Source organism: Protopterus annectens, chromosome 17.part0 (assembly GCF_019279795.1).
Source record: "Protopterus annectens isolate FY-2018-M chromosome 17.part0, PAN1.0, whole genome shotgun sequence".
Classification (NCBI taxonomy): Eukaryota; Metazoa; Chordata; order Ceratodontiformes; family Protopteridae; genus Protopterus; species Protopterus annectens.
The window spans coordinates 250,434,690-250,456,420 of NC_056751.1; the positions used below are offsets into that span (position 1 = coordinate 250,434,690).

Here is a 21,731-nt window from a genome sequence, read left to right on the forward strand (position 1 = left end):
GTTTTTCACAAAATCTCACCAAGACGACACTGATATAGAAACTGTATTTATATAGCATATATTATGGACAGACGTAGGTTAAAAATTGAGTGCACAAGACCCAGGATAAAAAAGTGCCCAATCCTGGTAGGCACACTGGTACCAGGACTGGAAAAGATGACAGTGTAGAGTCCTCAAAATACAGAAGCATTCCTACAATGGGGCTAGGCCATGCCCTGGGGGAGGATGCCTCCCCCTTGTAGAAGGAATTAGTAGTCCATAGGTTCATAGGTAGGTACTAGGCTATTGGCCCTAGGGCCTATATAAGCCTAGCCAAAAAGGTACCCAGGCTTACGCCACCCAAAAAAAATATTTACCTGTGCCCCTGTCGAGCAGACAGGGGCACAGGTAATCCAATCATCAGGATTTTTCTTGAAGAGTGCGAATGTGGAGCTTTGTTTGATATAGATAGGTAGTTTGTTCCAGAGTATGGGAAGTCTCTGGGACTGGAATCTATCCCCCCAGCATGTTCTGTTTATTGTGGTGACAAGGTTTAGGTCCCTAGAGCATGTAGCTCGGAGGGATTGGGATTTCTTTAAGTGCAGCATGTTCAACAGCTCTGGGTTTGACATAGCTTTGTATGTTAGGCAGAGATCGCCTCTGAGTAGGCGATATGCGACAGAGGAAAGCTGGAGTTTTTTGAGAAGGTCTGCGTAGGGCATCTGTTTGAGGCCGGTAATCCTCTCTGTGAGGTATTTCTGCAGCCTTTCCAGTTGTTGTAGATGTCTTGTGAGGTACATACCAAAAGGGGCATTCATAGGTTCATAGGTAGATACTAGGCTACCTGCCCTAGGGCATTTATAAACCTAGCCAGAGTGTATTTGGCTTCCTCCTCCCTATTAGATTAGCCTACTCTGCCTCTGTAAAGTAGGTCACAGAAGGTACCCTTTTAAGATTAGTTTACTGTGCCTCTGTCTAGCAGGGACACAGGAGAGATTCCAGGGGTGAATTTGTGATTTCCCATCCACGCGTCCAAATTTCGCTTGAAGAGGGTCAGCGAGGGGCTATGTCTAACATGAATTGGGATTCTATTCCAGAGTGAGGGGAGCCTCTGGGAAATGAATCTGTCCCTCCAGCATGTCCTATTTATTTTTGTGCTGAGGTTTAGGTCCCTGGAGCGTGTAGCTCTAAGGGACATGGATTTTTTGAGGTGGAGCATGTCCATTAATTCTGGGTTTGACATGGCTTTGTACGTCAGGCATAGATCGCCTCTGAGTAGGCGGTAAGCAACTGAGTAGATCTGGAGTTTCTTTAGTCGAGCTGCATAGGACATCTGTTTGTAGCCCATGATCCTCTTGTATTCAATTATGGGCCTGATGAGTGACGAGTAGAGGGGCACAATGACCTCTCTTGATCTAGATGCAAACCCTTTCATGATAAGGTGGGCTATATAAAAGGTCTTTCTAACCACTTTGGCAACATGATTATCAAAGGAGAGATTGCTATCTACGTTGGTCCCCAAATCTCTAATTACTTCTTCCGTACTTAATGGATTACCACCTATATGGTAATTTGTGGGCACCTTGTTTTTCCCAAAGGGGATGACTATGCACTTTTTAGCATTTAGCTTGAGGCCGTGGTTCTGACACCAAGCATCCGTCTCTGTGAGACCCTTTTGGAGGATGCTTGTATCAGCTGGAGATTCGATTATGGCCCCCAGTTTGCAGTCATCTGCGAACTTTGTCAGCCATAATCCAATCCCCCCGTGTTAGCCTGAACCTCAGAGAAGTATATACCGAACAAGAGAGGTCCCAGAACTGAGCCCTGTGGGACGCCACTTGTAACTGGTTTGGATTCGGACATGGCACCTGTGATTCTGACCATGTGGGTTCTATCTCTGAGCAAGTTTGCAACCCATCTTGTGATATAGGGGTTGATATTTAAGCTGGTAAGCTTATTTATGATGCCCGAGTGGGGTATTGTGTCGAAGGCTTTTGCGAGGTCCAGGTAGGCTGTGTGGACTACCTTGCCCTCATCTATGGCTTTGGTAACTGTTTCAAAGAAATCAACTAGGTTTAAGAGGCAAGATCTGCCCTTAACAAAGCCAAATTGGGTAGGGTCCAGTGTCTGGAGGCTCCCAATGTCTTTGTTTATGAGTTCCATGATAATACGCTCCATAGCTTTACAGACCAGACTAGTCAGGCTTATGGGGCGATAGTTTCCGGGGTCCGTTGTGGCACCACCTTTGTGGAGTGGGACCACTGTAGCTGTACACCATTCTTTGGGTACATATCCTGTAGTAAGGCTAAGTTTGAACAGTGACTTAATGTGAGGATTCAGTTCTTCTTGGAGCTTATGTAAGACACAGCCTGGGACACCGTCCGGTCCCATAGATGCTGTGTTTTTTGCTTTGGAGAGGGCAGCTTTCACCTGTGCATCTGTGATGTCAGGGAGGTTACATTCAGTTGGGATAGGCGTTTGCTCTTTTGGGGGGGAAGGGGGGGAGAGGTTTGCTCTGAATCTGCCTGCCAGAATGTTGGCTATGTCTGTAGGTTTGGTATATTTTGTACCATTATGCAACAATTCAGAGCATATCTGGGAGTTTCCGTCCATGTTTCTGACATAACTAAAGAAGGCCTTGTGATTATCTTTAATGTCTAGGGCAATTTTTCTTTCGAAACTGGCCTTTGATGATTTTATGAGGGATCGAAGTTTCTTGCTAATACTGATCAGAGATGCCCTCCCTTTTTGGGATTTTGCTCTGTCATGTAGTAGCTTCCTACTTCTGTTGTATAGCTTATTTATATCCGGGGTCCACCAGACCGGTCTCCTGTTTTTGGAGGAGTGAGTCTTGGTTTTATTTGGGATAGCACAATCCATGCATTCCTGCAGGTGCTCATAGAATGCATTTGTAAAGGATTCTGCGGATTGGGCTGTATTATCCTCTGGCCCAGGGGCTTTGAAGGATTCCACCTCAGTCTTGAGAAGTGCAAAGCTGGCTTTGGAGAAATTCTTTACAGTGATTTCCTTGGCTGGGGGTGGGGACGGGATATGGATGACCAGGGAAATTTGTTTATGTTCTGATCTTACCAAGGAGGGGTTTACCTCTGGTGTGGAACATAGAGTCCCTATGTTGGTGATGACCAGGTCCAATATGTTGTTCCCTCTTGTGGGAGTGGTGACCAGTTGTTCCATTGCGTTAGAGTTTATAAATTCAAGGAACCGTTGGGCGAGGGTGTTGGGGCTTGAGTAGTTTTCCCAGTCAATGTTTGGGTAGTTGAGGTCACCCAATAACATAGTGTTTGGAGAGACCTTCATATTCTCCAGTGTTCTCAGGAATGCCAAGTGGGGTTCCTGTAATAGGGAGGGTGTTCTGTAGTAGGCTACAAACTGAAAGGCAGTTTTGCCCGCTGTTAGTTGCACATGGATGGTTTCTGATGCTTCGTGCAGTGCCACTAACCTGGAGGTGTAGGTATCGTTGATGAATATAGATACTCCCCCTCCTTTTGTGCTTCGGTCCGAGTTTTGGGGCTGAAACGCATGGTATGAGTTATAACCTGGTAGTGCTGGGGTGCTCTCAGGAGCCTTGAACCAGGTTTCTGTTATTGCACAGACATCGATTTTCTCCATACTGAGGAGAGTCTCGAGTGCGTGCATCTTGAGGTTTAGACTTCTGGCATTGAGTAGCATTACCTTTAGTTTTTTTATCTTTGGGTTGTCTATGGAGGTGGGTTTGTCCTTTGAGCCTTGCCTAAAAAAGGCACTATGGGGGTGGCAAGAGCCTTGACCAGTATACGAAAGCCTAAGGGTGACAGGTGCAAGCCATTCCTAGCGAAGCAATGTGGCTTGTCGAGCATGTCATCCCAGGCTGACAGACCCTGGATCCCCTTTGAATGACACCAATACTTTAGCCAATTGTTGAAACTGATCATTTTTGTCTTTATACTGTGGCATCATTCTTGGTGAGGGCAAGATGCTACTTAAGGTCAGGGACATACCAGCCTGGGCTACATGGTCAGAGAGCTCCTCTATGTCTCTTTTCATGTAGTCCAGGGAGGTACGTCTCAGGTCATTCACACCAGCATGGACAATGACGGAGTCATACTTGTACTTGCTTTGGAGTGACCTGAGTGCTTGCGTTATGTGGCGGATCCTGGCACCTGACAGGCAGCTTACAGTGACCTTCTCCTTGTTCAGTCTGGTTAGTGGGACGTCAGTGTGCCGGACAATAGAGTCCCCTATAACAAGTGTATTTGGTGTGTTGTTTGGCCTTATGGGCTGTGACTGTGAGGCACACTGATTTTGTGAGATATGTGATCTGTGGGTATTGTTGAGGGGTGGCTGTTGCTTGGATATCTGCTTAGGAGGTCTTTGCTGTTTAGGCAGATTTTTATTTAGAGCCTCCGAGTATGTTTTTGTGTGTTTATGTGTTGGGTATGCAGATGCAATAGGTCTGTGTGAGACTGGATTTGTGGTGTGGGTGGTTACCTTTTCCTCTTGACTGACTGTGCCAGTCTTGGGTTGAGAGAGCTCTGCCTCCAGTTTGGCTATGTAACTGCATCTCTCACATGTATTAGAGTTTGTTGGAAGGAGGAGAGGGTTGTCTGTGTACATAAGGCAATTGTAACATTGCCTCAAAATTCCCAGATTCACCAGCTGGACTGGAGAGTAACCTTGAAACTGACCCTTGAACATACCAGATTAGTACAGGGAACTGTTTTTTTTACTGATCAGATTAGGGAAGGGAACTGATTTTTCACTTGATCAGGAAGGACCAATCTGGAGTCTAATACTTATGAGAAGTCAAGGAGGGTGTAGTGCTTTAGTTAGTTAGTGTCTCTAGTTGTACTCTATAATGGGTCTAATGAGTGACGAGTAGGGGGGAACAATGACCTCTTTTTTCCTGGATGAGAAACCTTTTGTGATGAGGTGTGCCACATAGAAGGATTTCCTTACTACTGTGGCGATGTGATTATCAAAGGAGAGACTAATGTCCACCTGTGTCCCAAGGTCTCATCACACTTTCGGTGTTAAGCAGACTACCGCCTATGTGGTAGCTCATGGGTACAGAGTTTTTACCAAAGGGGATGACAATGCATTTTTTGGCATTGAGCTTGAAGCCATGGCTTTGACATCAGGCATCTGTCTCAGTGAGGCCCTTTTGTAGGATGTCCACATTGTTAGGAGTTTCGATTATGACACCTAGTTTGCAGTCATCTGCGAACTTCATTAGCCAAAGACCTTCTGTGTTAGCCTGTACTTCAGAGAAGTAGATACCAAACAGGAGAGGAACCAGGACTGAACCCTGTGGTACTCAACTTGTCACTGGTCTGAAGTCGGATTTGGAGTCTGCTACTTTCACAGTGTGTTTTCTGTCAGTGAGCCAGTTGGCAACCCATCTTGTGACATAGGGATTTCTACCTAATTTAGTGAGTTTATCCATAATTCCAGAGTGGGGGATGGTGTTGAAAGCCTTGGCAAGATCTAGATAGGCTGTGTGAACCACCTTACCCTCATCTACAGCTTTGGTGACTGCTTCAAAGAAGTCTATCAGGTTTAGGAGACATGGTCTTCCTTTTACAAACCCAAACTGGGTGGGGTCCAGAGTTTGGAGATTACCAATGTCTTTGTTTATAAGTTCCATGATGATACGTTCCATGACCTTGCAGACCAGGCTCGTCAGGCTAATGGGGTGGTAGTTCCCGGGGTCAGTGGTGGTGGATCCCCTTTGTGGAGTGGGATAACCGTCGCTGTGTGACATTCAGTGAGCACAAAGCCTGAGGTGAGGCTATGATTGAACATGGTACTTAGGTGGGGTGCCAGTTCATTCTGTAGTTGGTGCAGAATGCAGCCTGGGATGTTGTCAGGTCCCATGGATGCTATGTTCTTGGCTTTGGAGAGAGTGTTTTTTGCCTGTGCAGCCGTGATTACAGGAACTTTGCATTCTTCCGGTATAGAGATGGGCCCTTTAGGGGGTGAGACGAGGGGTAAAGTTAGCATCTGCCAAGATGTTGGCAATATCAGTTGGTTCTGTATATTTAGTGCCATTGTGCTGTAACTCAGGGCAGATCTGAGTGTTGCCATTGAGATTCTTAACATAGCTATAGAATGCTTTGTGGTTAACTTTAGAAACAGTGGCGATTTTGTTTTCGTGGAGGATTTTATGAACTATCTCAGCTTCTTACTCAGGCCGACCAGGGAGTTCCTCCAGTCATGGGATTTTACTCTTTTTTTGTAGCAGTTTGTTTCTTCTGTTGTAGAGTTTGTTTATGGCAGCGGACCAACAGATTGGCTTCCGTTTTTTTGGAGGATAGCACGATACATGCACTCATGCAAGTGCCTATAAAGAGCATTTGTGTAAGATTCAGCAGTCATACCTCTATTGTCCGTCTGCATGGGTGTTGTGAAGTTTGCCACTTCTGTCTTAAGAAGCGTGAAGTTGGCTTTGGAGAAATTTTTTACGGTGGTTTCCCTAATGGCGGGTAGGGGTGGGATGTAGATGTCTAGGGTGATTAGCTTGTAGTTGGAGCTGACTAACGAGAAACTGACCTCTGGTGTGGAACACCAGTCGCCCATGTTGGTAATGATCAGGTCTAAGATATTGCCCCTGGTGGGGGTGTGGATAAGTTGATCCAAGGGATTGGAATTTATGAATTCCAGAAAACATTGAGCAAAAGAGTTGGTACATGAGTAGTTTTCCCAGTTAATGGTGGGGTAGTTGAAATCACCCATTATTAGGGTGTTAGGTTGTACCCTAATATTTTCCAGTTTATGAAGAAATGAGGAGTGGGAATCCTGGGGCATGGTGGGGGATCTGTAGCAAGCTACAATTTGGATTGCGGTCTTGTCCAGAGTTAGTTGCACTTGAATAATCTCGGATGCATTATGCTGAGCAACTAGCCTAGAGGTGTGGATATCCTTAATGAATATGGACATGCCTCCTCCTTTAGTGTTTCGGTCCAGGTTAGGTAGCTGAAAGGTGTGGTATGAATTATAGCCTGGTAATGCAGGGGTGCTCTCTGGAACCTTGAACCAGGTCTCTGTCACTGCACAGATGTCAATGTTCTCCAATTTTAGGGGTGCCTCAAGTGAGTGCATTTTGAGGTTTAGACTTCTAGCATTGAGTAGCATTACCCTCAGATTTTGCTTGCTTGTACCTGTTAAGGTGGAGAATTTGTCATTTGAGCCTTGCCTAAAAAAGGCACTATAGGGGTGGCAAGAGCCTTAGCCAGTATCTGGAATCCCAAGGGCGACAGGTGCAGGCCATCTGTGACAAAGCATCATGGTCTGATGATCATGTCATCTCAGGCAGACAGATACTGGATCCCTTTAGAATGACACCAGAAGCTTAGCCAATTGTTGAAGTCAGTCATTTTGTCCTTGTACTGTGGTATCATTCTGGGTGATGGCAAGATGCTACTCAGGGCTAGGGTCATACCTGCCTGGGCTACAAGATCAGAGAGCTCCTCCATGTCTCTTTTCATGTAGTCCAGGGAGGTACATCTCAGGTCATTCACACCAACATGGACAATGACAGAGTCATATTTGTACTTGTTGTGGAGTGACCTGAGTATGTGTGTTATGTGGCGGATCCTGGCACCCGACAGGCAGCTGACAGTAATTTTCTCCTTGTTTAGTCTGGTGAGTGGAACATCAGTGTGCCTGACTATAGAGTCACCTATGACTAGAGTGTTGGGTACGTTGTTATGCCTTATGGGCTGTGGTTGAGTGGCACACTGAGTTTGTGGGCTATGTGTCATTTGGGTTGTGTTGTGGAGGTGGAGGTTGCTTGTGTTTCTGCTTTGGAGGTCTCTGTTGCTTGGGCAGATTTTTATTGAGAGCCTCCGTGAATGTAAGTGTGTGTTTTGTGTTTCTATGTGTGTGTTTTGGTGGTGTAGGTTTTGAGGGACTATGTGATGAGTGTGGTGTGGTGCAAGTGTTTACCCTCTTCTCTTGACTGTCTAGACCAGTCTTGGGTGAAGAGAGCTTTGTTTCCAGTTTGTCAATATAAGTGCATCTCTCACAAGTTGTAGTGTTGGGTGGTAGGAAGAGAGGGTTGTCTCTGTACATGAAGGAATTGCTGCATTGCCCCAAGATGCCCAGATTCATCAGGTAGACAGGAGAAAACACTGGGAACTGACCCATAGACATGGCTGGATAGGTTTGTATTTATTAAGTACTAAAAACTGTTTTCCTCTAGACAAGTGAGGAAAGTTGAGTGCTGTAGTAATTTGTAGCTTATTTAGTGCTTACGAGTTCTGAACAAGTGCTGAGCTCAAAGAAACAGATTTATTTTATTTATTTATTTTATTTTACATTTGTTGACCGGGCTAGTCTAACTGGATATATGTCCATTTTCAGTAGAGGCCTGGGGAGATAAGCTCCAAAACAGACATGAACAGACAAGATCCATAATGTTACAAAGACAACAGACACAGAAGAAGTATTTCTACACATTTCATAGAGACTAATTACAATATTTAGAGCTAATTTTTAAACATTTACTAGTAGCTAATACAGCTGCAAATTTTTTGCATATGTACTTTCAAGTTGCACTAAAGCACAGTAATTAGAAGAGTGAGTGGAGTTAGTAAAAATACTAGAAACAGTAATGATTGTTTAGCCAGGGTTACTACAAGGACAAAGCCAGTGAGTTTTCAGGAAGATTTTAATTTTTTGTTTGAAGAGTGATAAGGAAGGAAGGGAAGTAAGTTCTCTAGGTAGAAGGTTCCACTTTTTCCCAACTGTATTTGAGAACAGAGAGTCTCCTGCTATGTTGTTTGCCTTATTGATGTTAATTAGTAGTTTATTCAATGAACGCAAGGTGTTAAGATTTCTATAAGGGGTAATGAGGTCTCGGAGTATTGGAGTGTTATTAGTAAAGGATTTTATATAGTTAGTTGGTTGATTTGAATCTGATTTTGTAGTTCAAGTCAACCTAGTTGTTTGAGATTATGACAGTGATGGGTTCTGAAAGGTTTACCAGTGGCAAATCTGGCTGTGCTGTTATAGGAGGTAGCTAGTTTGAGAAGATTATTTTTAGAAAGGTTGGTATATATTGGTGAGGCATAGAGAAGAGTAGAGTTTAGATGGGAGTGGGCAATGGTAGTTCTTGCTGTTGGTGTTAAGAAGGGTTTAATTTTATACAGGGAGCTCATTTTTCTGTTAACTGATTTTATAGTGTTGTTAATATGGGTATCAAAGTTAAGGTTGTTGTCTATTGTAATCCCTAGTAGTTTGGTAGTAGAGTCTGGTGATATGAGGGTGCCATGTTTAGAGATTACTGAGAAATCTATTGGTATTGACCTGCGAGCAGGAGTTTTGTTTTTTTGGGGTTCAAAAGGAGGCACCGCTTTGAAAACCATGTCTCAACTATGTTAAATGCCTTTTGTGTTTGGAATTGCAATTCAGGTGCAGATTTGGCCATACAGATTATTGTTGAATCATCTGCATATTGTATACAAGTAGCATTGGGAATAGCTAGGTAGTGATCATTAATGAACATTGAAAATAAGAGAGGACCTAGAATGGAGCCCTGGGCTACACCCAGTGTTACTGGCAGGTGAGATGATAGGTTATTTTCTAAGAGCACTGCCTGTTGCCTATTGCTCATGTAGAAAGTAAACCATTTTACAGATAGAGAATCTAGGGAAAGTGATTTGAGAAGATAAATAAGCAAGGAGTGGTTTACCATATTGAAAGCCTTAAAAAGATCAATGACTAAAGCTGAAGAGAGTTTGTTGTTATTGCGGAATCTATTAATGGTGTCAGTAAAGGATAAGACAGCAGTAGTATGATACGGCCTAAAGCCATGTTGGCATTCGGCTAGTATGTCGTGTTGAGTGAGATAGCCTATGAGTTGATGATGAATACATTTGTCCATTATTTTTGCTAGGGGGGATAGTAGGGCTATGGGCCGATAGTTTGAATAGAATAGATTTGAGTGCTAAAACTAAAAAACTGGCTAGTTCTAAGAGAAAATTTAAAGAGCAGACTTTATGGTGCTGGAATAGTTTAACCCTAGCTAAGCGGCGATGCATAAAGCGCATTTTTTTTTTAAATGATAGGCCAAAGAAGAGCCATAAAGACGATAAAGTGGACTATTGAGGCTAAGAAAGAAATTACATATTTTTACTATTTTGCAAAAAGCCCATAATTTCCAGACAAAATGCCCCATTTGGCAATAGAATACAATGCTCCATTTGGCATGTACCTCACTAGACAGCTGCAACAGCTGGAAAGCCACAAAAATACATCACTAAGAGGATTCTAGGCCTTAAAAACATGCCCTATACAGACAGACTCAAAAAATTCCAGCTATACTCCGTCACATATCACCTCTTTAGACGCGAATTTTGCTTGACCTACAAAGTCATGTCTGACCCAGACCTGTAGCTGGCCTTAGGCATAAGCCAACTAGGCAGTTGCCTAGGGCGGCCGCGCTGCTCTTTATTTGATGTAGGTAGACCAGGATGGGGTCACTGGAGGGAGTGGTGGGGGTGCCGTGGAGCCCTTTTGCCTAGGCCACCAGTTGCCCTAAGGCCGCTGTTAGATATGCTACATCTAAAGAAATCCCAATCCCTCCGTGCCACACGCTCCAGGGACCTAAACGTCGTTACCACAATGAACAGAATATGCTGGAAGGTTACCCGTGCTCTGAAACAGACTTCTCAGCCACTCAAACAGAGCATCTCATTGACCCTCTTCCAAGAGAAATCTTTTTTTTTTTTAAATTCCAAGAGAAATCTTGACGAGTGGTTATCACCTCAGTTGCAATGGGAACTAACGTCGGGCGACACGATGCCAGGGAATCTTATTGGACTAGGCTTACTTAGACTGCATTATAGACCTATGAACAAGATATATACTAAACTATTACAAACTGCAGAAGGAGTCATTACTGGGCACATTGGCGGGTGCAATATTACTAACTTCATGAACTTTAATCGTACTTTGACTAAGAAATGGGATCTATTACCATCATGGAACTAGAAACCCAAAAGACTTGGAGAAATAAATTAAATAGTTAAAACATATCGAGCACTTAACCCAAACGTATACAATGCAGCAGTAGGTGGCGCTACTGCGAGCGCTGTTCCCAACGTCTTTACGTAGAGGTTGCGGCGGTTAGAATGAAGGAAAGCTACTGGTTAGGCCGTTGGTAGGGATTCCGCCATGTTTAGTTTATTCTGTACAGGCTCATGGGTAATGGACTAATTTGAGCTAGAAGGCAGTTTTTCGGTATTTTTGTTGTGGGGGTCTGTAGTCTCGGTAGCCAATTAAAATGTCTGGAGATGCTGCTCTGGATCAGGTAATTCATTGTTGTATTAGTGTGGCTTATTGCTTTGGCCTGTTTATTGTGTTGTGTTATGCAGAGAAAGAGATTGTGAAACTGGGGTGAATGTCGTTCCTGTAATGACAAAATAACGTTTGCTTTTTTTATTTTATAAAGTGTTTCTGAATAGTAGGATTGAGCAAGTTCTTTCATTGTTCCCTTTCTTGACAATGGCTGAATTCTCTGTATCTGTTTGCCGTTTTTACGTTGTCCATATCGGATTTTTTTTGTTGTGATATAGAGGTTTATTTTTTGGAGTCCCATCGTTTTGAGCTTTTGGAGTACACGTGCTTTGAAATACGTTGTGAGGATCATTCCCCTGCAACCAACTGCAGATTTAACCCTTGCTTTGAGAAGCACGTTTCCCTTTTAAAAGTGGTGACGGAAGTCAGGAGCTGCGAGATGTGACCTATCAGCTTAACTGCACGTTTGGTCAACTCTATGCTGCTCTGCAGTAAAGAGAAATGAATCATGAAATTCAAGAGACGTAGTTAAAAATAGTATGTTGGTTAAGTCCATGTGTACTGTAGCGATGTTACACGTGGGTTAAATAGTGTGCCAGAGTCGAGCTTGCTGGATGTGCAAAGGTTGGGAGCTAGTCTGTTTTGCTTCCTGGGTGCCTTGCCTGGCTCCGCTTTTGAGGTTAACCAACAACAGAAGGCCAGATAGATGAATGGTTGTGGGAGTTGTCCTTGTAGGCTAAGCCAGTGATAATTTCAGTGTTATAGTTTGTGTTATAAAGCGTTTGCTTGTTGTCTGAAGTGTTGGTGGGAGAAGTTATCAGGAGGTGTGTGAATGTAGGGATTTATAGTAGGCTGTTGTGATAACTTTTTATCTTTTCTGCTTTTTTGAAGCTAATATGCAGGTTAAGCTAATCCAGAAGGAGGCTGCACCCCCCCAAGAGCTCTATATCTGTGTTTGAATCTCTATAGCACGTACGTGTGTGTATATAATATATATAAAAACACTTGTATACACACGTGTGTATGTATTATGCATAGGTGTGTGTATGTATGCATAGATGTAATGTTTTTTTTTTTGTTCCCCTCATCCCATGCTACTTAATATTAGAACTCTACCCCACCGGATGCCCAGTAGCAAGGGCCGCCTAAGACCCAGTACCATTTTTTTTCTCCTATATCGTTGAATAAACATGATTATGCTTTGTTCGTCCACGTGAATAGTCATACAGACTTTCTGCAAGAAAACACAGGATTGGATACATCTGCAGACTTCGTTTTACAGCAGCATTTCTTAATACACAATCTGAGTAATGTGAATGCTTGCAGTATGTGCAGACAGAAAGCATCCCAGCCAAGAACCAAGTAATGTGAAACGGGGACCTGGAAAAATGCAGGAAGACTTTGGGAAAGAAAAGCTGGCAAAAAAAAATCTAAAGTACCCCACCACACCCCACTACTTAAATATACCGACTTAGAGATTGCACTATATTGATGAAAGTGGTAAACTACAATTAGACAATGAATATTCACGAAGTCACAGGCAAAGCTGTACAGCATGTCAGTCATTCATTATTTGCACACTACAATCATAGCATGTCAGTCACTGGCCACACCCATTTTTGCACGAACCGACTTGCGGGGTGGTGTTCTAATACAAAGTCTTAAATGTACCAACTCCAAGATCGCATTTATGTTGCAGTTAATGCGGGTTTTCCCTATTGCGATCTCCATGCAAACTGATGTTTTGCAGATATGTTGTTTTGGCCATATGTGTGTCGACGTTGTGGCTGTTTAATCTCAAGGGGACCCATATATTTTTTTATTTTATTTCATTTTGATAACTGGGGCATAGTTCTCAACCTCTTAAGAGGCCAATGTGGAACACAGACCTTAACAATGTGTGACAAATGGTAAAAATGTGGAACACCCTATTTTCACACAGTGTGAAACGTGCCACTGCCGTGGTTCATGGTAGATACTTGCATTTCACATTCACCACTTTAGATGTGTTTTACCCCTATCCTACTGCCAGGTCTGGGCCTGGCAAAGATGCCTAAAAAGGTACTTAAAACCAGGGCCTTCTAGTTTGATAAGAATGTGCCGTTTAAGACATGTCTTGGAACGGTTAAGACCAAAAGAGTCCCAAGATCTCACATCTTTAACCATGAAAAATAAAAACACACTAAGCAGAAGCACACATACATATCCCAGCATTTGTAAACCCTCACATTCATGCCAGTATCACTACAGCGTTGTGTACTTAACAGATTTTTTGCCATTAGTGTGCTATTTGGATTTTAAGGTAGGGCCCCCACCTTAAAATTCAAATGGCACACTAATGGCAAAAAATCTGATCCAAAGTACATAAAGGCTGTAGTGATACTGGCATGAATGTGCTTCGTTTCCATTTGTGGAAACACTACTGGAAAAATGCCACTGAGTAAAGAAAGCAGAGTAGAGTGAAGGACAAAGCCAGACTTAACAGTACTGCTATAAACCTGAGGCATTGACAAGAGAATTCAAAATAAAAAGTTTTCTGAATTGGAAATTAGAATTAAATAATTAGAACTTAATTAGAAAAATTCCTCTCTTCTTCTAACATGTCAACCAGCAGCGCAATACAGTCACTTCAGTATTTTCCTTGAGCAGTTCAGCATCTTGCCATTATGAAAAGACACTAAAGTTCAACTAGAAAACAAAACTGGATACTTTAAAGCATCCCATTACTATAAAGATGCTCACTTGTGACATCCATCCACATACCTCTCAAGCTTTTAGTGCAAGAAATCTGGACAAAGCACAACAAAGACACTAAATTATTGCTCTTAGAAAGTTGCTAGAACATGCTCTGTGTTGGCAATTGCTGTCAAGAGACCAACACAGCTTTTGATCTCAGTAACCATTCAAGCAACACGTACTGCCAGCAGCATTTTCTTCATACACTTGTGAGCTTTCATACGAGGTTAGTAGTTATATCAGTCACTTGATTTTAGAGATATTTACAGAAATATGACCAGTATTAGAATACATATAAATAGTACACAAATAATAATTTGCGCAGCACTAAAGAGAGGCCAAATATCACATCAGCTTTAAAACAAAATCTCTGCATACCCTGTATTCAGCATGGTTTTTAATGTACAGTGGCATCAGTAAGCTTTAACTACAGAGATACCTAGGCTGTAATGATTATATACATAATACTGTTAATATTTCAGTGTATTCACTTTTCTTTTTGCTCACTCTTGCTCTGGACCGCTAATGGAAATGGTTCCACTTTTTTTTTAGTGGAAACAGTGACCAAAGAACTTTGTTTAACCCCTCAAAATTATGTAATGCATGTTGCATGCAGGCAGTCTCACTTAAACATTTCATTTAAATATCTGCAAAACAGTACAGCTCAAATGAAAGAGCTGTGATTGAATCCTTTCTGAATGCTCTGGCTGCAGCTACATTTTATAAAAAAATACTTCTACCAACTTGTCCCCAGCAGCTCAATACAATCCACAAACTCCACATGGTACAAGAAAATCAGCCCCTGTTGTTCAGCAGGCAGCAGAACAAAACCTCAGCCTTCTACTGATTATCTTGATCCTCCTGGAACCACCAAAGCAATGGTCATGCCCCTGAAGTCCCTTCAGCTGCTGATTCCTTTTCTGGGGCTAGACTCCTGACATCTTCAATCCCCAGCCGCGTTTCTTCCTTATTCCTGGTCTTCTGCTGTTGTTGGGAGATCACTGCTTCCTGGAAGCCTTTTTCAAGCCATTTATTTTGGTGTAAAAAGGCTTCCTGGAACGTGATTGTCCTACATTGTGGAGCTCTCATTGGCTCCTGTCGTCCCGTAAAGCGTTACCTGATTGGCTCGTATACCGCATTCACAATTGGCTGTAAATGCGTTTTATGAGCCAGTCAAAAACTGTGAAGCAATGTGGAAGGGCAGCAGAGCTATGCATTGGTTTGTGCCGTGATGCAGATTGGCAGGAATTGCGGTACACAAACCAATCGGAATGCGTGTAGCGGAGCCACTGCTGTTCAGTGCAGAGCAGTGGCTTCGCTAGTTATTAAATGCGTAGCGTTGCGCATAATCCAGAGCACTTGGATGCTCAGAACTGGGCCAAGAACAACCCGTTTTCAGTGGAGGCCCGGGGCGAAAAGCTCCAATAATAAGACCTAAAGCTATACACTGTGCAAAGAATATTTGCTTCTAGTGTGTGTGTGTTTGTATGTATGATGTGTGTGATATATATATATATATTATATATATATATCACACACATCATACGTGTATATATATATATATATATATATATATATATAATATATATATTATATATATAATATATATAATATATATAATATAATATATATATTATATATATTATATATATTATATATATTATATATATTATATATAATGTATATATGTATATATGTATATATATATATATATATATATATATCTCTATATATATATATATATATATATATATATATATATATATATTATATATATATATTATATATATATATTATATATATATATTATATATATATATATATATATATATATATATATCTATACATACATACATATATATAATATATTCAAAACTTGACGTTTTTGATCTTTAAACCTATTGTGTACTGTATGATCACCCTTATGAGGCACATCTAATGTGTCTGTGTATGTATAATGTTTGTATATGTTCAAATAACACACACTTCATTATGTAAGATGAGCGGTGCTTAGAATTTCGGTCGAGTCTGTGAAGTGCTGGGCAAGTCACTTAACCAATCTCTGCTCATGTGCTGCCCTTGAAAAAAGGCACTTGTGCCAAGTATGAATCATTGCATTTAGCTTCATAGGTAAGTACCAGGATAACTGCTATTGCTGTCCATTTTAAGCTTACCCAGTTTCTCTTTTTGTGCTTAAAATAACCTATCCCATTTGGTTATGTATTGGCTCTTGATCATCCCATGGTCAAAAGTAATGTATTACAGGTAGCAAGAATAAGTGGGATCATACCATAGGCATGGGTCCCCTCAAATTTAGGTGCTGCCTTTGTCCATTAGTAGTACAGGGGGGGTGTCCTGGGGTAATTTGTTTTTATTTCCATCCATAGATCTGATTTCAGAGCTTGAAAGTGGACCGAGATGAACTTTGTTTTATGTTGATGGGATATCTTCTGTTCCACAGCAGTGGTATCCTCTACGAAATATACTTGATCCACACTGTTTTGTTGATGTTGCACAGTCTAGGGCTCTAAACCTCTTCTGTAGTTGTTTGACTTGCTGCTGTTGTGTCTTTCGGTTTTTCCCAGTTAGGGGTCGCCACAGCGGAACTCCGGTCCGCTAATGATTGGCAGTAGATTTTTACATGCCAGGTTGCCAGCCATGACGCACAACCTTCAACGAAGGTACGCCCGTTCACGCATGTCTCCCCACAGAAGACACTTTAGCTGAGAATCTAACAGGACAACTTCTTACTGTGAGGCGACAACGCTACCGCAGCACCACCACCGCAGTTTGACTTGCTAATATGCAGTAAATCCATCATTACTGGCTCCGAGAATGCTTTGTATGCCAGACAGGTCAATTCTTAGCCATCTGTAGGACACAGAGTACAGAGACAGGTCTTTGAGTTGGTCCATGTAGTACATGTTCTTAAGGCCTTGTATTAATTTCTCTGTGGGCATTCCCGTTATTGCATCATATGGTGATGGTTGTTGAGGTTAATAAGGAAGATGCATAGAACTGCAAGTATTAATGTTAGCAGTGACAGTCCGGAGTGTTGACTGGCTGCAGGGATTAACGTTGGCAGTGGCAGTAATGAGAGTCGGCTGGCTCTTTATTTTTCTTTTAATCTGTTATTGTTTTGAGTTGGTGGTATATGGTGCATATTTAATATGCAAATTGGAAGCTCATGGTTTGAGCCTTGCATTTGTTTCTGTTCTTTATGGGTAAACAATTACATGTGTATAACATTCCTGATTCTTAAATGTATAGAATTTACTTTATTTTGTAAGCCTTATATAAACAGTTTATTCTGCTTCTGTTCCATAACTTAAGTAGGCAAGCCCACTAAGCACGGCTAACATTTTTACTTTAATAAAATGGCTACGGCATGGAATGCTCTTCCCTCAACATATTCAAAACACTTCCAGCTATTTTTCCTTTAAAAACATTACTAGAGAATATTTCAAATCTAGATTTGAATTGGTCCTCTTGCTCTCCCGGATGATCATTTTCACCTTTTTTTTTTTTTTTTTTTTACTTTCTCTTTTTACCTCTCTAAGCAACTGTTTTTTCTCTGGCTCTTGCCCCCCCCCCCCCCAGCTTGTTATTGCCTTATTTGCCTAGGCTTTTAAATGCTAATTTGAGTCTTGTGGGTATCTGCAGTGAGCTATTCCAAAAGAGATTCCATTGTGGGCTTTGTGTGCGTCGTTTCTAAACACTGCTACTTGTATTCTCCTCTACCCTATTAATAGAACATTCGTTGGAAACCAGCTGGAATGCTTTTTCTGCAGTATTCACTAGTTGTACTTGCTCTACTTTTCTGTAGTAGAACTTATTAGGTTAAGTTCCTAACCATGCACTTATGAACTGTTAACCGGGATTTGTGACTACTTTGTTCTCCAGCTACGCCACTACCACTTAAAATTGTTGAATGCTTTTCCCGACCTTTCCATTGCCTCCTTTTAAAGTCAGAGTTACTGATCAATACTGAATAAACCTCTATCTCAACTCTCTTCACCAACCACTATATACTCTGCTCATGATTATAACTCTTCAACACAACTTGCTGTCCCAGTGTTTTGCACACCCACGTCCTCTGTGTAATTTGCCAGATTCAGTTATTACACTGTTGATAAGGGGAAGATGCATTAATCACACCTCTGTACCCTTCAGTTCTCTGTCATCATTTTGTTTAGCCTCTTGACAAGCTTTCATACCCCAAAACAAAGCCTGCAATCTTTAAATGAGCCTCACATACAATGCTGTTTATTCTTTATCTGCTTTCTCCTCTTCCCACCATGAGTTCCCTTCAGATGTACCCAGTACCACCTTTGTTCATCTTGTACACTCCTGTGCATCTTACATTCCTGGCTCACAGTACTTCATCTCCAATCTCTTCAAAACCCAGTCCACCTACTTAAGCATTCACAAACCTGTACAGGTTTTCTCCTGTCATCATTTTAACTGCTTATTGCAGTAAATGTAGGAACAAACTGAAAACCACCAAAAAAGCAACCTGCACCCCACGAACAAGTACATGTTTTATTGTAGCACTCTCAGAAGCTCAACAGGTAGCTCATCTGTGTCTGGTGCAGAAGGTTGTGGATTCTATTCACACCAGTTGAATTTTTTCCTATACCAACACTGGAGTGAAGCTTAAAGGGTGGAAGAGTGCTGCAGTCCTTTGTGTGTGTGGCCTTTAGAAGTTAAACCGAGGCCCTAGCTGCATGAGTTTGTGGTAGCTCATGTGGGTGTAAAAGATCCCATGGGGAAGTTTCCCATTGCCTTGGTCAAATGCCCTAGTCAGTGTGAATACCACCTTGGGTCTCTTGGCCAAGTGAGACTAGCCTAGTCAACAATGTAAATCTTGTGTACACTTTTCAGTGCTGAGAGCATTAGAAATACATTTGAATAAATGCCTTCCTATCTTCCTGTTCTGTAGACGTTTGGAAGAATCTTTGATTAAATTTGAGGTATCTATCTATATGTTTATTTTTAATGTTCAAGTGTTTGCAGAAGACCTGGAGGTGGTACTTAAATACTGTTCAAATCTCATCTTACTCCATTACTTTTAAGGTCATTGTTCAAGCATGTGCAGCCTTAGACAGTGAACTGAACTGAATACTGCTGAAGTTCCCCTCATGAAAAAATAGTCCACTCCTAGCCATTGCATTTTTTTCACTCCTCTCCTCACTTCCCAAATTTAAATTCTTTGTTTATATTATCACGTCCGTTTCCTGCAACATAAAAACACTTTCATTTTAGGTGATTAGTCTTTGTTACCAAGGTCTCTTTGCCAATGGGTATGATAGAGTTTCGTACCAACAGAGGTACTGTGGTTTGTCAAAGAACCCACATGCCCAAACCCTCTTCTCACTTCCACATACTCCTTGACCTTTTGAATAACCTTTCATTTATTTTTAACAGTGATTTCCTGCACCCCTGCCTTCAGTGATCATTCTCGTTCTACTTTTTATTTGTCTCTCCATCCTTTGACTGTATTAGTTCCTTTAAGCTGGTGACCTGTTTTCAGGGGAGACCCAAGATAGCATTTTTACTAATCGGGGTAATTTAGCTATGGTATTGGGTAACTTCCTCTTCCATTTTTCTTCCCACACTCTGGCAAGACCCTGGTGCAACAGTCCTACTCGAACTGTAAATGAGCCTTTAAGACAAATTATTCTCTGCCACAACAATGGCGTTTCAACACAACAAAAGTAACTGGATATCAAAGAGATCATCATTGTACTAAGTGATGAAGCCTAGCATACAAGGAAGCTAGACCTTAAGTGGTCTGTCTACTTCTTTCGGCTGTTTCTGTTTGGGGTTGTCAAGGCAGATCATCGGTTTCCATTTCTTCCCGTCTTCTGCATCTTGCTCTGTCAAACCAACCAGCTGCATGTTCTCTCACCACTTCCATAAACCTTATCTTAGGCATTCCTCTTTTCCTCTTATCTGGCAGTTCCATCCTTAGTGTGCTTTTCCCAATATACCCAGCATCCCTCCTCAGCACATGTCCCAGTTCAGTTTCACCTCCCTGGCATTGTCTTCAACCTGAGCTGATCCTCTAATATCTGATCCTGTCCATCCTCTTCACACCCAGTTCAAATCTTAACATCATTAATTCTGCCACCTCCAGCTGTTGACTCCTGCGTTTTTGTCAATGCCAGTCTCCAACCCATGTAACATAGCTGGTCTCACTACCCTGTTGTAGACCTTCCCTTTCACTCTTGCTGGTACCCATCCGTCACAAATCACCCTTCTCCACCCTGCCTGTACTCTCCTCTTCACCTCTGTTCCACACTCACCATTACTCTGGACTGTTGATCCCAAGTATTTAAACTTGTCCACCTTCGCCAACTCTACTCCCTGCAGCCTTACTATCCCCCCCCCCCCAACACACACACACACACACACACACACACACACTGTATTAGTCCTGCTGACCTTCATTCCTGTCCTCTCTAGAGCATGTCTCCTTAACTGTTCCCTACTCTTACTATAGGTCAATGTTATCTGTAAACATAATAGTCCACTAACTGGGCATTAAATCAGTGAAAACCACACATTTTCAAACACAGTTAACTGCTTACATGGCTACCTTGAATTCTTAGGTCTGCTTCAATTAGACTGACTTCCTTCCTCCTCTTTATTTTCACACTTGTATATTTCACCATTCTGCTTCAGGAAAATGTCTGCAAAAGACACATTTTCTCAAACTCCCATTAATCCCCCCCCCCCCCCAGCACACTGGGATGAAATTATCTTAATCTGTGGTTCATTTATCACTGCAAATTCTATTTTACCATTTCTCTATTTCACATCTGTCACCTTTATGTAACTTGCCAACAATATGTCTTATCATTTGGAAAACTGCTTCAGTCAAACCAAAAGGATACACACGTTTATCCTGCCTACGTTCTCTCTCCACCCTAACTTTTAGGAAAAATCACAATACTTTCAGCTTGTGGACTACATCATAATACTGTCTTCCTTTAAAGCAACAGTAATTCTGGTTTGGCCATAGTACCTTGGCTGCTTGGATGCTCACAGATGAAGTATGACCAGACCCACCCAAGCAAACCGCTATTCTTGAAATGGCAGCGCCAGATAAATGTACAAGCTCTACAACATTTTCTAGACATGGTCAACTATTTAGGCAAGTTTTATACCAGCCTTCAGTGAGTTGACAGCACATTTAAGAGCCAACGTGGAAAAATCTTGCATGGTCATGGTTGGAACAGCACCAGAAGGCATTTGAAGATCTTAAGCAGAAAATTGCCACCCCCATCTACATGGATACTATGACATGAACAAAGCAGTTACTCTTCCCCGTGATGCTTCAACATTTGGTCTTGGCGCAGTCATACTTCAAGAGGGCAGACCAGTAGCCTGTGCATATAGAATACTTGCCCAAACTGAGATGCCGTATGCTCAAGTTGAGAGAGAGAGGTTTTGACAATAGTATTTGCATGTTCAAAGTTTCATGGTTATATTTATGGTCGAGCTATTCAGTTTGAAAGTGACCAACCTCTCTTCACTATTTTAAAGAAGCCTATGCATTCCATACCAGCAAGATTACAGAGAATAATGCTCTGATTGCAAAAGTACAATTTCAGAATAGTCTAAGCGAAAGGTAAATTGCTTTATCAGGCTAATAATGTGTCCAGATCACCCAGAAATGTCACATAACAGCTTGATGCAGAGAATTTTGACTT

At 41.8% G+C, this 21,731-nt stretch overlaps 1 protein-coding gene across 1 annotated transcript in view; it reads left to right on the forward strand.

Moving 5' to 3' along the window:
• Nucleotides 1–11,102: 11,102 nt before the first annotated feature.
• Nucleotides 11,103–21,731, forward strand: part of CSTF3 (cleavage stimulation factor subunit 3) — a 1,368,849-nt gene continuing 1,358,220 nt past the window's right edge. The window contains exon 1 of the mRNA XM_044059129.1: nt 11,103–11,290. Within this exon, the coding sequence (XP_043915064.1) occupies nt 11,264–11,290 (27 nt within the window). The 5' untranslated portion in view covers nt 11,103–11,263. The remainder of the gene's footprint in view (nt 11,291–21,731) is intronic.